The sequence below is a fragment of the Cydia strobilella genome, chromosome 1 (genome assembly GCF_947568885.1).
Source record: "Cydia strobilella chromosome 1, ilCydStro3.1, whole genome shotgun sequence".
Classification (NCBI taxonomy): Eukaryota; Metazoa; Arthropoda; class Insecta; order Lepidoptera; family Tortricidae; genus Cydia; species Cydia strobilella.
Window position 1 is genome coordinate 230,543 of NC_086041.1, and position 17,775 is coordinate 248,317.

Consider the following 17,775-nt stretch of genomic DNA (forward strand, 5'->3'; position numbering starts at 1 on the left):
CCTCTTCTATTTTTAATAATGGATGTCCAGCGTTATTTGACCTGTAGCGTTATGTGACCGATCGGGTGTACCTGTATCAGAATATTATGAAACACATGCAAAGAGCGCGAAATAACTACACATATATTTAGGTGCAATTTTACTTAAAATGCTACGCCTCGAGCTCTACTTGGCATCCTTCATCATTCTATAGTCTAACAGTTTTTAATTAACATAAGGGCACACAAACAATTACACGATACGACGTCGTATCGTGGGACGATATCAATATCGTGTAATTGTGTTGGCCCTACTAGACCGCGAGCCAGGCGAAAATTTCGTCAGTCATCGCCTCCCGGGCGAAAACTCGTATGGCGGTTAACGGCTATGTATGATGAACCCTCGTGAACGTCAGATGCCGCTCTGTTGGTGGGTTGAGGAATGGCAGCCACCGAAGCGCGTAACACGGTTTTTCCACCGCGATACAACCGGCTGACGATTTGTTTTATTAACAATAGCATCTATAGGTAAACTATCATCTGACAAAGTATCAAACGGGAGGCGATGACGCCGATGACTAAAAAGAATTTTCTGTTTTACATATTCATGTGACCAGCTGACGGTCTTTCCACAGCGATACAATCGGCTGACGATTTTGTTTATTCACAATAGCGTCTAAACTATCATCTGACGAAGTATCAAACGGGAGGCGATGACTAAATTTTTTTTATAGACTTTATTTGCTGCCATTCCTCAACCCACTAACGGAGCGGCAGCTGACGTTCACGGGGGTTCATCATACATAGCCGTTAATTACTATACCAGTTTTCGCCCGGGAGGCGATTCGTCATGAAATCTGTTCCTGGCCCGCGGTCTATACAGGTTGTAAACGCGGATGCAACTGAAAAAAGCGGTCACGCTCCCATAACTAAATGAGTAGGTACGCGAGCGAGTTGTCTTATATTTATTTTAGTTAGGGCTTGTGGATCGGAAGGTAGATGTATGCTGGTCTTTGTGAAGCATGTACAGTGGTCGTAGCTTTGTGAATAGAGTGGAATGCAGAAGCTATAACTAAACTTGTAGTGGCTCCATTACAGTTTTCACGTCTTGGTCGACGGGAGATCGTAATTTATCGTTGGAAATGTTGGACCTTACGTATTTAGTAATATTATGAAATCGCGAAGCGTCTGGTTGACGTAACTGGTGGCCGAGGAGCTGGCGGCTTCCTCGCACAACGTATCAGCATTGCGATACAGCGAGGAAATGCCGACAGCATCCTTGGTACAATGCCTCAAGGGCCTATTTTAGTATTCAGTATTCAGTCATTTATTGCCTTCATAGGTACATAATAAGATGTTACATAATAATTTTGATCAGCTATGAACCCTGTAGAGCACTGCAACTTAATACTCACTAATTAACTACATTCTTATCTACGTAACTTACTAACTAAGTAATTAGATTTAAGCTAGTTATTAATTTCGTTTACGTAGTACCACTGTATATATCTTGTTTGTAAATAAATAGATGAAATATAGTAATATTATTTAAAATTTCAAAATCGAATTAACACGAGTTTTTTAATCAGATTTTTTTTTTTTAAATATTATTTTGAAATATGCGAGTTTAAAAATAACAAAGTCACTAAATACTTCATTCATTATAAAAGTTAATGTCGTTTTACCATAAAATTATTCTTTTCTGAGTACCCTGGCACGGCCGGCACACGTTATCCCTTCTGCTAGACATTTTTACTGTCGCATAGCAATTTTCTTTTTAATGGCTAGTAAAATACGGAGGACTTTAAATATTTTCATAATATATCAGGACGTATAGTACCTAGGTAATCCCGTGACCGATGGCGGGAAGATGACGCGTTGCTAATTAGGTATAAGATATCGGTATTCGATCTTGTTCCTTTGTTCTGCTGTTAATACCTTGCTGAAAAGAAGCTCAGATATATTTGATCCTAGCAAATTTATGTCTGCGTTTAGGTATCTAAATATATAACAGTTTCATTATGCAGATACTAACATATGAAGCACAACGGTTAAGGAAAATTTGTACATATGGAAGTTTTAAACATATTCTTCAAATGCTGTGGAAATCCAGTAAGAAAGGATTCAATCCAAAGGCGATGAAAATTGGGTTGAAAATTTTAAAACTCGGTCGTCGATATTAGTTTTGCATCTTGGCCTTCAATTGTCCTGTTTTACGACGTTGTGTGTGTTACAGGCATGTGCAGCACTCGGCGCGCACCGCGACTTCCTCTCCCAAAAGCTGGCCGCGCTGGGCAAGTTTGCCGCGCGACTAGATGCCGCCGCGGCACGCGTCCAAGCCGCTCGAGCGCGGCTCTCTGCTGCGCCGCAAGACCCGGCTGCCGTCGCTGAAGTACAAGTGAGTATGCTGCCTTACTTGTAGTTTACCGCGCGACTAGATGCCGCCGCGGCATGCGCCCAAGCCGCTCGAGCGCGGCTCTCTGCTGCGCCGCAAGACCCGGCTGCCGTCGCTGAAGTACAAGTGAGTATGCTGCCTTACTTGTAGTTTACCGCGCGACTAGATGCCGCCGCGGCATGCGCCCAAGCCGCTCGAGCGCGGCTCTCTGCTGCGCCGCAAGACCCGGCTGCCGTCGCTGAAGTACAAGTGAGTATGCTGCCTTACTTGTAGTTTACCGCGCGACTAGATGCCGCCGCGGCACGCGCTCGAGCGCGGCTCTGCTGCGCTACAAGACGCTGCTGCCATGGCTGAACTACAATTGAGTATTATACCTTGAAATATACCTAATCGAGAGCTTTCTCATTTGATTTGTAGTTTATAAACCAACAAATGTGTATACGAGTTACCAAAAATAATTTGTAAAATGTAGAATTGTATTGTCCAGGAGCTGATTAGCTCGCAAGAAACGGAAGTGCGCGAGGTGCTCGAGAACTACAACAACCTGGAGCGCGAGTGCGGCGCCGCGCGGCAAGCCGTCGCGCCGGCGCTGCGCGAGCGGGCTGCCGGGCTGCGACAGGTATAATATGGGGCATTTTCTATGAAAAGGGACCTTATTGTCGATGGCGCTGACGCCACACAGCGTCACGCGGCATTGTATTTATATCGGAGCATCATTAACAATGGCGTAAGCGCCATCGACAATAAGGTCCCTTTTTATAGAAAATACCACATATATTTGCAATCGTAACGTTTCACATGACAAACCATCTTATTCATAAATGCACTAAGCCTCAATTAGTTAATTTATGTTTCCCCCCTTTCTTACAAATAGGTACATAAGTCAAAATGACAGATTAAGACTAACGATTATTATCTAATTGAGGCTTATGGCCCGTTTACAAATAAGAAAGAAAAACAAAACTTGCGTGAGACCACAGACATATTAAATATATTCATAACGGGTACGGGTACGGGGTCGGTACGGAGTGAAACATGTCGAGCGTTTTTCGACTTAAAATACGTGAGTGACCCGTTATTAATATGTTTAATAAGAAAAAAAAAGTTTAATGTGCACGGCGTTCCGGAACATTCTATATAAATACAACAAATTGTAATTAACTTTCATGGCGCATTAGTTTTACACTGTAATGTCATGTAAATGTGTTTTCAATAAATAATTAATGGACATACCTGCCTAGAGCAATAATAGCTATCAGTATCACTCTTAAGGACTTTGAAAGGAGGTTAATCTTACTTCGTTTATTGTCATAATTTAGTAATTTACAACTTTTTATTTTGTCACGACAGTTAAAGCAGTTAAAAAGCACTTCAAATTAGGTTAGTAACTTTATCTAATACATAACGTTTCTGCAGGACTGGGCCGCACTGCGGGGCCACGAGCTGCCGACGGTGGTGAGCGAGACCCCGCGCCGCGGGTCCGACACGCCCGGCGAGCGCAAGGGCTCCGTCGACAGCCAGGCCAGCGGTGAGTTCGCACAGGGCATCACCTGAACAATGAACACTTGTACTTGGCTAAACCTAACATGTGGTGGTTGGATCTTATACGGCACGGGGAAATAATGTCGCCTCTGTTCCTGAATGTTTACACCTTGGAGAGAAGTTTTTTAATGTTGAGAATTTATTACCACTTTCTTGATGGACTGGAATCGTGAGACTAATCTTTGCTGGCTCCTTATAAAGCAAAAACAAAATAAGTTAATAAAAAACAAATTACCAGCAAAATAATTAAAATGCAGTAGAACTAGGGTCACCGACATAGCTCGCAGAATTGCAAACCTTAAGTGGCAGTGGGCGGGGCACATTGCTCGCAGAACTGATGGCCGGTGGGGCCGGAAGGTTCTGGAGTGGCGTCCGCGTACCGGAAGACGAACTGCCGGTAGGCCTCCAACGAGGTGGAGCGACGACCTGGTGAAGATCGCGGGAATTCGGTGGTTGCGAGCGGCACAGGATCGGTCGGAGTGGCGAGCCTTGGGGGAGGCCTATGTCCAGCATTGGACGTCTATCGGCTGACATGATGATGATGATGATGAATTAAAATGTCCTTTCTTTCTCAGAGGAATTTCTTTTGGCTCGGTAACCATTTCCAAAGTGTCTCTTTCCATCGTAGCGTAGCTATCAGGAACAGAAAAGAGAATAGTTTCAATCAGTCGCAATTTAGAGCATATGTCGCGAGTCCCGCGGGACATAACTGTCAGCGACATTTTGACATGTTGAATCAAGGCAACGGTCGTCAAAATCGAAAGTTGCATGTAACCCTGTGGGTCAACTCGCGGCATCTGCTGAGATCGTATATGTCTGGTGTCTGTAAATACGTGTGGTTGTGGTTTGACAATAAACGCTGGGATACTAACTGCTTGTTTCATTCATTAACTCCTAATTTATTCTGTAGAAAACTTATTAATAATGTTTGAGCACCTGTGTGACGTCTTAATCGTGAGTGGCACGTTTAGGCTTCAACACATTTGGTAGATAAAGTAGACTAACATGTAGTAACTAACTGCTAGAGGTACAATGAATTTGACTGAATTAACAGGCATGGGGGCGGGATAACAATGTTATTTATTTGTCATTGAAACTAAATACGAAGCTATTTTGAGAAGAATAAAAACCGGCCAAGTGCGAGTCGGACTCGCGCACCGAGGGTTCCGTACCTTTTTAGTATTTGTTGTTATAGCGGCAACAGAAATATATATATATATATATATATATATATATAATAAACTATAACGGTTCATGAGATACAGCCTGGTGACAGACAGACGGACAGCGTTTTTACCCTATGGGTACGGAACCCTAAAAATAAATTGAAGAAAATAAAACTTACTAAACAACCATAATAGCTGCAATTATATTTAACAATAGATAGATTAAGAATCCTAATGAGATTTTATTAATATTGAAGTCGCCTTTTAGCGCATCCTTTCAAAAGAACTGCAAAACGTACATACATAAGTATACAACTCTCGACTGGAACAGACACTGCGAGCCTCGTGTTATCAAACCGCCTCGCCTCACTCGTCCATTGTATTCGACTCGGCATCAATTCCCTATTTCTAGTAATTTTCTAATACTATTATTGTATTAGAAATTGAACGGGGTATTAATAAATTAGATCTTATTGTGTCGACACTTGATACCTGCTATTCAGACAATTGTTCGCGACGTTGAACATTATTAGATCACCTAGCGTAGTAGTATTTCATGCTATGGAACACAGATGGAATTTACCGCAGTCGCTAGCTAGTAGTGTAAGCGACATCGTTGAAATGCCTACACATACTCGCGATGTAATTTTACGTTGTGTTAGATAGTTTTATCGCGTCAGTACTTTTGCTGCCTCGCATCTTAAATAGCCGCACAATGCGGTCGGCAGGAGCGGCTGCTGAGCACGCAGCTGGAGTGATGGGCACCTTTGCGTCGGGGACAGCCCGGGACGGGTTTCAGTAGTTTTTTAGTTTATATTTATATTTGTTTAGTTTTTAATTAGTTTTACTATTACCTATGTATATTTTGTTACATAGTTTGTATTAAATAGCTGAGTACATACGTTCTGCGTCATATTAGGCTTAGCGCTGTGTCGAGAGATATTTCTAAATTAATATTATAGTGAAGTAACTGGAAGTTCAACTAATGACCTTAAAAAGTTAATATGTTTAAAAGGTTATTTTCGATCTACTGGACATACTTACTAGCAAAAAAATGTCAGATACATACTCCTTGGTTGCAAAAAGAACTGTGGGTACTAGATTCAAATCAAATATTCTTCAGAATACGGGACTAGGCATAAGGAAGGTTAATGAAAGTTCCTTGTTCCTTAATAAGTCACGAAACGTCCATTGTAGCGTACTTCAGAAATGAAAGTACCTAATTAATGTTTGTTTGGAGTTGTCGTGTCCGTACTTCGTTAACGTTTTTTTAAGTTGTGAACATCAAAGTTAGTAAAAATAAAAGAATGAAAAAACAAAATGCCGAGTCCTCAGCCAAGTTTCATACAGCTAGCAGTACAAGCAAGTATGAAATCACTTTCGAGATCCAAATGAACGATTTTAATTTTACTTTAAGCGCGAAATTGAAAGTTAAAATACTTCAAAGTACTGTTTATGACTTAAAACGTAAAATTGTATCAAAGTGACGGCTGTCACAAGTTATAAAAAAAAAGCTTTTATTATACTTACTTACAGTTTTGGTTAGTTACTGTTGTTAATGTAAGCATTCAGTGCTTGTAGTTCATGACTTTATCACGCGGGACCTTAAGGCAAATTTGCGTGACATCAAAATTTGCGTTTACGGACAAGTGCAAGTGGGTGCACGCGCGAATTATGACTAAACTAGCTTTTGCCCGCGACTTCGTCTGCGTGGATTTAGTAACCGCAGCTAGAGTAAGAATAGCGCCTGGAAAAAAATTCATAGCAATCTAAATTTGAGCATATTATGCACACAAATTAGCAGGCACTTCGTTAATTATCTCAATTCCACCCCGCTTTTTACTTTCTTAAGGGATGATTTTCGGGATAAAAAATATCCTATGTCCTTCTCAGGGACTCAACCTATCTCTATGCCAAATTTCATCTAAATCGATTCAGCGGTTTAAGCGTGAAGAGGGAACACACAGACAGACAGACAGACAAACAGACTTTCGCATTTATAATATTAGTATGGATTATATCTTTTTCATGTCAAAATGTATGTTCGAATTGGCCTCTTTGGCTCGAGATGATTCTCTCAAAGCATTCCTGGCGACGGTAATACAGCGAGGAATGCTGCAGGCACGCTCGCTCCGAGTTTACATTACTTCCATCGCTTTATGACTGAAGACTTAAATCTATTCATAACACTTCGCTACATTACCTGTATTTAAGTGACATCTGTGATAATTGACCCGTCGGAGAAGAATAATACGATATTGTTTTTCAACTTTATGATATTTGTTTACTTAACTTATAAAATATATTATGCCCCACCGAGCAGAGCACCACCTGTGAGACGATGGATGAACGTGAATCTCATGTCTTGTATTTGTTTTTAAATTTTTACTTTTGTACTGGTTGTCCTCTCCTTAAATTGTATCATGTACTCTAGTCTGTATAAATACTGTCTGTTATATGAATTCCACAGTTTATTAGTTCGCTGTAATGCTGTGTATTTTTTTTTATTAAAAACAAACATAATGGTCGTACTCGTAGGCTGATTTGCATGGCCCGTTTGCATTTTTTTCTTAAAAACTTACCTTTATATGAAAATCGCCAAAACTCTTTTATGCGTTTCGACAGTAGGTAGACAATAAACGCTGCAGTGTGCAGCAAGTTATTGTTGGCAAAACTATTCGAGTCCCTTTTACCGCCGCCATTCCTCATAACTGTCGCGACGCATTCTGTGAGCTTGTTCGTGCGGAAGCACACCGAACTTCTGCTAACGCGTTTTGGACCTTACGGGTTATAGTTTAGGGTAGGTATTGATGTAACATGTTGGAATGCGAAGCTGTGCATTTAAAGGTAATGTTCCAATCGCTCGACGAACATAGACGAGTCAAAGCTCGAAAAAAATTGGTTTTGGATTTGATTGGAAGTTGACAGTAATATGTACGCAAGTATCTACTCTATATGTCTGGTTGGCAGAAAAAGATTATATATGTTACCGTAAAAACCCGTTTTTAGTGAAAACTAGTTTTCCGTATCGCCTCAGAAAAACGCGTTTTCACTAATTAAAACTATTTTTCCGTAAGGCCTCGGCGAAAACTAACTTTGATCGAAAATTTTTAATAAACAATAGTTTTCACAGTGCCTTGGCGGAAAGGCGTTTTCACTCAGGCGATACGGAAAACTTAATTTTAACTAGGAAATCACGTTTTCACTAAAAACTACTGAAATCTGCACTGAGCATGACCTGGATAGAGTAGACTGAGACAATCACAGGGCGAATCAGATCCGTTGACATCTGAAATATTGCATTGATATGAGCACACTAAAATTTCACCGTACGTTTCTTCTCTTAGCCTGCGACGTCAGTCGTAAGAAATAGTTTTAATATTAACAGATTTTTAGTCTGATCTGATTCGCCTGTGATTCGATTCGCCTCTGTCTACCCTATATGCTCTTGGCCGTTCGCTTAATCATTAGGAATGGGAAACAGCCAGGAATGTGCTCCAAAATGTGCGCCACTTATTACGCGTCTCAATTTGAACCGTCTCAAGGATCGTACCGTGCCGCTAGTTCATGTTGAGTTGACACCGCAAGGTGTAGCAATTAAGTCTCGCAACTTGCCATTTACACTTTCCTATTACACTGCGGAAAGGAAAGTGGTATTACTATTTATGTTTTAAGAGGTACGTGCGCAGCCTTGTACGTTAAAATTGTAACTTTATGTAAGTTAGATATACGAATGGTGGGTTCAACATGAGTAAAACGTTTGAGAAACTAACTCGTCCATTTCCAAAACCGGTGAAAAGAAGCCCTACGTAACCCGTATCATAAAGACTAATTGATTGACTTCTGACTCACCAAAATCGTCTTTGTAATATTGACGCTACGGTGACCCCCTCTGGCGTTGCAGGTGTCTATGGGCGACGGCAATCGCTTACCATCAGGCTATTCTTCTGTTCGTTTGCCTCCTAAATCATATCAAAAAAAAATTGGCTGGTTATAAAATCAATTCCATGCCACTACTGTAGCGCACGGGTAGGTACATAGCACAATAAGTTTTTGCCAAAAATTTCATTTTTGGTACAAGCTTTTATCGCTGACTGTACTTTTTTCCACAGGCAACTAATACTCATCGAGACAATTCTAAAAACCCCAAACACAATTAGGTTGCGTTGTTTTATCATAGAGTTCCTATGGCCACCTCCTGTCTCCATCATCAGATCAGCTCGATGGTGCATATTGCATTGTCACACGACTTGCATGCGTATGCAAATTTTCAGCTTCATCGGAAACCGGGAAGTGGGTCAAATTTAACTTGCAAGATTTTACCCTTACAAACATGTTACATACATATTAATACATACTTACATAGGTACATTGCAAGTTAAATAAAAGCTTGTAAAAAGATGGTCAGGTTTTGAATCGTTTTGTACCTCCATGTGCACCACACTATCACTAACTGCTAAATGCCGAAACTGCATTCTTATTTCCTGTTGAAAATAAGAAACATACAGGTACTCTTTAACATAGATGTATATAAGTAGTGTGCACCAGGAATGTTGCGGATGCCGATTTTTTGACATCCTCGGACGCGGATGCGGATGCGGATTTTTAGAGGCTCACATCCGTGGATGCGGATGCGGATGTCGAGATTAGGCACATAAAAAACGTCAAATATTACACTTTAGTCATTTTTATTAAAAATAAAACGAAACTTAGTATTTGAACAAGAATATAGGTGCCCCACTATCGCATTACTATACTAAAGTCCAAATAAAACAAACTATTCACTTGTCGCTGTCCGTCATAGGCTAAAGCGCTCGATCGACGAATCACAAAAACGAAACAAGATTCCTATTGGCTAATGATGAAATTACCTAGCACTTACGCCGCCGCTAAGACGTTCCTGTACCTACCTGTTCGACATCCGCATTAAAGTCCGCATCGATTTTATGCGGATGCGGATGCGGATTTAGAAAATAATGCGGAAGTTCCGCGGTTGCGGATGCGGATGCGAATATTGGCAACATCCCTGGTGTGCACTATGTTATTAGTGTATGCACGTCGCCGCGACACAGACGTGTCCCGGTCGCTTTCGATTTCCGTCGCGATACATCGCCAGCGTAAACTTCGCTAAATAGTTTACTTACAGCGTTGACTTTCACCCATACACTGTCAAGTGTTACTAGTCTGATACTGACCTGTTTTATTAGGGTTCCGTACCCAAAGGGTAAAAACGGGACCCTATTACTAAGACTCCGCTGTCCGTCTGTCCGTCTGTCCGTCTGTCCGTCTTTCCATCTGTCCGTCTGTCTGTCACCAGGCTGTATCTCATTAACCGTGATAGCTAGACAGTTGAAATTTTCACAGATGATGTATTTCTGTTGCCGCTATAACAACAAGTACTAAAAAGTACGGAACCCTCGGTGGGCGAGTCCGACTCGCACTTGGCCGGTTTTTTTTTAGTATAGGGAAAGGCTTTCTTGGAAGATAGATAAATATGTAGCGTATGTTACACGGGTCATAAAAAAACCTGACAAGTGCGAGCCGGACTCGCCCACCGGGGGTTCCGTACTTTTTAGTATTTGTTGTTGTAGCGGCAACAAAAATACATCATCTGTGAAAATTTCAACTGTCTAGCTATCACGATTTATGAGATACAGCCTGGTGACAGACAGACAGACAGACAGATGGACAGACAGACAGACAGACGGACAGACGGACAGAGGAGTCTTAGTAATAAGGTCCCGTTTTTACCCTTTGGGTACGGAACCCTAAAAACGAATCACCTTATTCGCCTAATCGGCTCAATAGTTTTGTCGCTACAGTGGAACATTCGACGCGAACTTCTACCCACAAAATCCACAGCTTTTCGTTTTTTTAGCTTTGTAAAATAAGGAAAATCTAATTGGATATTTCAAAGTAAGCGCAAAAGATTCACTAAGGGCCAGTTGCACCAACACCAACCACCGTTAACAGACTGATCAACGTCACGCAGCAGAGATCTATGAAACTTCCCATGCAATAAAATTTAGCGACTCAACGGTGACAAACGGATGTCAGCTAAGATTCGTCAAGTTTCGATAAGGAAAGTCGATACAACGTTGCACCTAGACCTAGGTATAAGTAAATGCTGTTCTTCATGCATTAACACCGTCACCGACTTTGTATGCATCGTTTGAACGCAGACAGCTGTGACTAGGTCTGAATGTGTCGTCAATCCGACGAGTGTTCTCTCATAAAGACGAGTCTCCAGGAATTAATTCCACCAGCGATCGAACACATTCTTTATGTACAGCGGGCTTAGCACGGTAGGATTTTTATCGCCTGTCACCATGCCTGTCACGTTCCAACAAGTATGTAAGTGCGAAAGTGACAGACATAGTGACAGGTGATAAAAATGCAACCATGCTGACACCGCAGGTTTATGATACCATCCACGGAGCGCCACTTGCTTTTATATGGCTAACCGAATAAATTGTAACGAAACTTTAAGGATGCTGCAGTTTTTAAGATGCAGTAAAAACTCGATTGTGTATAGGACCGCCAGGTTTAATGTTGTAGCCGCAGACTAGCTAGACTAAAGATAATAAACATCTGTTTGACGTGCCTTTTGGTTCTCTGGTAGTCACGCATAAGAGTTGGTTACAGAGAAGAATAACACTCATCATATTTGTGTAAGTACAACTATTCTCTAACTTTTCTCCGAAAAAAAAATTTTTTTTTTTTTTTCAAAAAAGTATAACACATTTTAAACTTATACTAGGTTCGCCAAACTTGCGTTTAACGGCGAAATGATGCACTCATTTTCAATGTTAGTACCTTTAAGACCAATACTTACTGGTCAGGCTAAGTTATATGTATAAATACTACGAAAAACAATTTTGATCTAGGCTAGGTATATAACACACTTGCTAAACATTGGAAATCAGATAGGCATATTTAACTAGGTAGGAACTGAGTAGATACTAAGTTATATTTTTAATAAAAAATAAAAGTAAAACTAAAACTAACTAAGAATAACAACTTATAAATAATAAAAATTAAAAAATAAAACTACTCTTAATTAAAAAAACATCTAAATAAGGCCCCCGCGGCATTGTGCCAAAGATGCTGGCAGCATTCCCTCGCTGAATGGCAATACTTATGCGCTGCGAGAGAAAGCCGTCAGCTCTCTGGTCAACGGTTGCGTCGACGAGCTTTTTGCTAAGTTCTTTAAAAAGAACTTTTGCGCTTGGACCCCACGGCCCATAGGCATAGGCATTGGAATAAATAGTTTTATTTGCATACTTTAGTGAAATAATGTCAGGATTTACAAAATTTTACCCATATTTTACCGTTAAATTAAAAATAAATAAATCATGACGTGACGTTCGCTCGTAGTAAATTTGCCACAAAATTTAAAGTAAGTAGCCAAATGCACGTAACGCTCGCGTCGCATCGTTTGTCTACATTACCTCGGCCCCGGCCCCGGCCCCGGCGCATTCAAATTAGGTTATTTATTATGCTTACTGCTAGTCTAGTCTGTGTACTTGTAATACCTAGCAGGCCCCTATTTCACCACGGTGACAGGTGCGACAATTGTAAAACATCAATGTTGCTGACGTCACAGGCATCCATGGGCTACGGTTACCGCTTACCATCGGGCGGGCTGTATTCCTGTTTGCCACCATCATTGTAATATTTAAAAAAACTTTATTATATCGGCAAAAAACAGGTACGTTTATGACGATGATGATGACAATTGTCACAAGATTTATAAGAATTTTCGGTAATTCTTGACAGGAAATAAGTTCTGTGTCGGAATTTTGCGACAATTGTCGTGTTTCTTGTGACAATTGTCATTAGTATCGCAAAATAAGTACTTATTTATTGGCGATATAATGGAGTTTTTTATTATTATTATTAAAATGTTGGTGGCAAACAAGCACGAAGCCCGTTCGATGGTAAGCGGTTACCGTAGCCTATGGAGGCATGTGACGTCAGTAATAGTGATTTCGACAATTGTCGCACCTGTCACCGTGGTGAAATTGGGGCCAGAAAGCATTTTTATCAGTTATATGCAGTATACAGTACCGGACTGTGGAGATTCGTAAATAGAATCTTTTACAACATTGAAATGTTAGTTTCCTGTACCGGCTTTTCCGTGTAACTTTTCTCTTTTGTAAAGTCGTTTCAAACTCAAACAACAGCACAGATACGCTGGCATTAATGAACACGACTTTAAGCCTGAAGGAAGTTTGGAGAAACTCGACTGTGGTAATACCGAGACCAAGTAGAGCGCCGGCTCACTTCGCTCTCTATTAGATCTCTGCATATTAACAGAATTTTCTTCTTCTTCTTCTTTTAAAATTATGGCTTCAGCCCAGTGGGACTATTTCGCCAGTATCAAGGTATTAAGAGGTTTAAAAACGACAAAAATTGTACGGTTGTACAAGACAGTGTACGGTGATTTGTTAGCTCTTGTAAATCGATAGCTAGACTTTACAAGAAGCACGTGGACTACCGGCCGTTGACTCCAAGATGGTGGTTAACGCGCTTCAAAATTAATTCTCCATTCACTGCACACTACCACATTAGTTTACTGTATAATAAGCTATCGATATTACACTTTAAACAATATTAATGAGCAAAAAACAAAGTAATTAATCACGATGCTAACTATCAAGATGGCGCTCGAACCGGAAGTCACAGAATTTTCTGAATGTCTGTAAAGTTTTTGACGTAATTTGACGTTTAAATGTGACCAAGCTGAGTAAGGACCATTTAGCGCAACTTCATTTTGTGTAATTATTCTTAGTTTTAGTTTTATTGTGAGTTTAGAGAAAGGAAATTGGTGCTTAAACAATGTTCAATTCAATTCACGATCATACAACTCGGATTTTAAAACTATACCAATACCAGTGCACCGACTTAAATGCATTGCAACTTGCATTATTTTAACTGTTTTACTAAAATAATAGTAAGCGCAAAAACTAAGCAAAACTGGTTATGAAATGTTATTACAAGTTAGCTGGAGCCGGGCTCGCCGCGGATTCAATTTAAGACTACGGCGACAACAACTTAGTTTGATACAAAAGAGGCAACTGCAAACTTTAGTTATCTCTTGGGGTGCTTTGAAATAGTACGATGTTCGACCTCAAAGAAGATAGTGAAAGTTTTGAATTGAAGAGTTATGCCAATTGCACACTCAATATTTCATTCTTACGTTTCTATCGAAACTCATTTTCGGAAACACTATTTTTAATGCTTATTTTTCAAATCGCAACGAAAAGATAGCCGTAAAATGAACAATGTCATGAAAAGTTTTTATAACAGACAACCTTAAATCGATAAACGCCAAATTAAAAGAAAATAATTAGCTATCGGGATAACAGACGTTACGAAAAGTCCCGTCTATTTCCATACATTATTTAAGTTTCGATTATCTTTTACTACCAACGGACATCTTTTCGCATTCCGATTTGTATGTTATAGCTACTATCACAAATAAAATATACACACACTGGGCTATAAATTTATACGCGAAGGCAAGGATCCTAGGAAAACAAGTACTTAATGAATGTAACCGCAGTAACGTGTGGTTTACGGTCAGGTAACTGCAGCAATCCCGGTAGTTCCCGCTTCTACCTACACCCTACACCTACACCTGCCGGTTCGCTATAAAATGGCTACCAATAACCCGCTGCCTAGAGCAAATATTTGAAGGCTCGAAACCGTAGGCCTAAATGAGCTAGATTTCAATTATGAACGTCGATCGTATTGCCAGTTTAATTAATAACTACCATAAATGCCGTGGAATATTCAATACGTGTTAGTCTTTTTCATTTACATTTACTTTTTCACATACCTAGGATTTTAAAACATTTAAATTTCCGCCGACCGACCTGGCCTAGTGGGTAGTGACCCTGCCTGTGAAGCCGATGGTCCTGGGTTCGAATCCCGGTAAGGGCATTTATTTGTGTGATGAGCACAGATATTTGCTCCTGAGTCATGGGTGTTTTCTATGTATTTAAGTATTTAGATATTATATATATCGTTGTCTGAGTGCCCATAACACAAGCCTCCTTGGGCTTACCGTGGGACTTAGTCAATCTGTGTAAGAATGCCCTATAATATTTATTTATTTATTTAAATTTCATGTTCGTGTGATTTAGGGCCAGTTAAACCAACCACAATTCATGGACTAATCAACGCCACATAGCAGTGGACTATAAAATTTCCCATAGGTACAGTGAGGTTCGAAATTACATGGAAAATTATGAATGAATTCCATTCATTACAGTAAAATTTAGCAAACGTTTCAACACTGACAGCCGGTTAACGGGTAGGAGTATTTTAAACGCCAAACTTCTATGAAATTATGACGTATAAATAACAACTTGCGCTGCGTGTGCTATCAAAATCGTCGCAGACTTTGGTCCTACTCTATTTTGATTGTAATTTGTTGCGTGTGACTAAGCTTAATCAGAACAAAGAATTATTTTTAAAACTGAAAATGTACTAAAACAAAACCCGTGCTGGATCTTACCTGGTCCAACAAATATCCTTAGCCATTCAGCGTGGCAACGCAGCTGGCATATTTGGAACATTTGGGCCAGGTAGGGAACAGTTCGGGACTTAAGAAATTTTTGACTTACTTACTTACTTTGTTATTAATAAGTTTTTATATACTAAGTGTATACAGTTTAGGTTTATAGAATAGAATAGAATAGAAATCATTTATTCAGACAACACATCAATACAACACATATATAGCAAATACCGTGTCGTATCGTATCAGGCTGTCAAAGAGAAGGCAGAAGACCGCGAAACATGGAAATTGCTCCACCGACAAGAGACTTACTCTTAAGTATATGATGATGATGATGATAGCAAATACAAGACAAAGATAAACGAAACAGTAGAAATAGAGATGTGAAGCCGAAATGGTCTCCACTCAGCAATGCAGCTGGCACGACTAGTGTGGTCAACGGCGCTGGTTTTCTGTGGAGCTAGCGGAGTGTGCGGGACAGCATAGTTCGGGACGGGACACGTTGTGGACGACGTGACATAATAACATAGAGTACTACTAATATAAATATATACATCTAATTTATATATATATATACATACTTTACTTACTTGTTTACTAGGTTAGTTTTAATTTTATAATATTGTAATTTTATTAATTACAAAACAATAGGTTGATAATGCCATACTATCACTAAAACAGTAGCTGTCACATGCAGAAAGCTACAGTAAAAATACCTGGGGCCTATTTCTTTTTTTTTTTTTCTTTTTTTTGGATTACCAACAGATAATACATCTTACATGCTATCTATATAACAATCATGACTGATGCTTATCTAATTATAGGTAACCACAACTTATATAAGTGTCTTGTACCTGTGAGCAATAGTGAACATGCAGTAAACTTATGGCTATATGAAATTAGTACATTACATTAACTAAAATATTTACTATAAAAATATTTTATTAAGTATTACTTTAAAATTTTTAAGAAACTATGACTAACTAACTACTTTGGGACATCCAGTGAGTCAACATATTTCGTCACCTTTCTTTTAAACTGTTCAAGTTTGTCGTTGAATATGTTAAATATTTCACGAACGATATTAGTCTAATATTATTAGTGTGTTGTCATGGCAACCCAAACGATTTGACAATTCGTGGACTAATAATATTAGTCTGATACCGTTTGAGAAATGGGCCCCTTGACGTGATTTTATGCTTTAAATTACTGAGTATGTCGTGGAATTTCCCAATGTAATTGAAAATAATGTATTTACATTACATGCTTAGTTAACGAGGTGCGTGATCCGTCGCCGAGTGAAAAATGTGGAAATTATTTATGAAAGCTGCTAATGCGACGATCACAGTGAAACAAGTAGACTAACTTCAAGCATAGAGTAACTTATACTAGAGCGGTACTGTCATAGTAAATTTTGTAACCCCAGTAAATTCACTGCCATCTGTCGACACACTTTAAAACTAAAAATAAAGATTTACAAAAATACGATAGAATGTATTTAAATATAGATAAATGATTTTTTTCATTTGCATTAATTATTTTTATGATTTTGACCCATGTTCTTTCACTGATATGCGTTAAAATTGTTAAATAACAAACGAAACCGTCAACGCCATCTATACGAATGTAGGTCAAAACTAGTAGCGCCCTCTGAACGAGAATCAAATTTTCTTGATTTTCGAGGCACGTTTTTTCCTTAGACTGTATCCATCTATTACGGAGTTATATCTATCTTTGCTTCAAGTAACAGGCTGGTTGTTTAATTAATCGATCGATTGGTTTATAAACCGACGAAAGAACGGAGGAGGTTCTCAAGTCGACGCGTATTTTTTTTAATGTGTTAATACATAACTTTTTACAGAGTCGTCCTTTAACACATAACTTTTTACAGAGCAGTCCTTTTTAACAAAAAAAAATTGCCGCTCAAAAAACTGAAAAACATGAAATAAACTTTTTTTTATTTAACTTTAATAACCAAGTTCTTAAACGAATGTATGTATACCTAAGTAATTTTGAGCCGGCGCCAAACAAGCAAATTAATTAATTACGTAAAGCGTGATATTTACATTAGTTTAATAACTTAGTTAGTTTAAGATAAGCGGGTATATTTACATTAGTTTAAAAACTTAGTTATTAAGGTTAAATAAAAAGTTTATTATTATTTGG

The 17,775-nt window shown here is 39.3% G+C and overlaps 1 protein-coding gene across 1 annotated transcript in view; it reads left to right on the top strand.

Moving 5' to 3' along the window:
- The window catches only part of LOC134748000 (uncharacterized), a 448,054-nt gene that overhangs the window by 121,952 nt on the left and 308,327 nt on the right, over positions 1 to 17,775 (top strand). Inside the window, exons 38-40 of the mRNA XM_063682700.1 lie at positions 2,215 to 2,376; positions 2,861 to 2,992; positions 3,790 to 3,901. Of these exons, the coding sequence (XP_063538770.1) occupies positions 2,215 to 2,376; positions 2,861 to 2,992; positions 3,790 to 3,901 (406 nt within the window). The remainder of the gene's footprint in view (positions 1 to 2,214; positions 2,377 to 2,860; positions 2,993 to 3,789; positions 3,902 to 17,775) is intronic.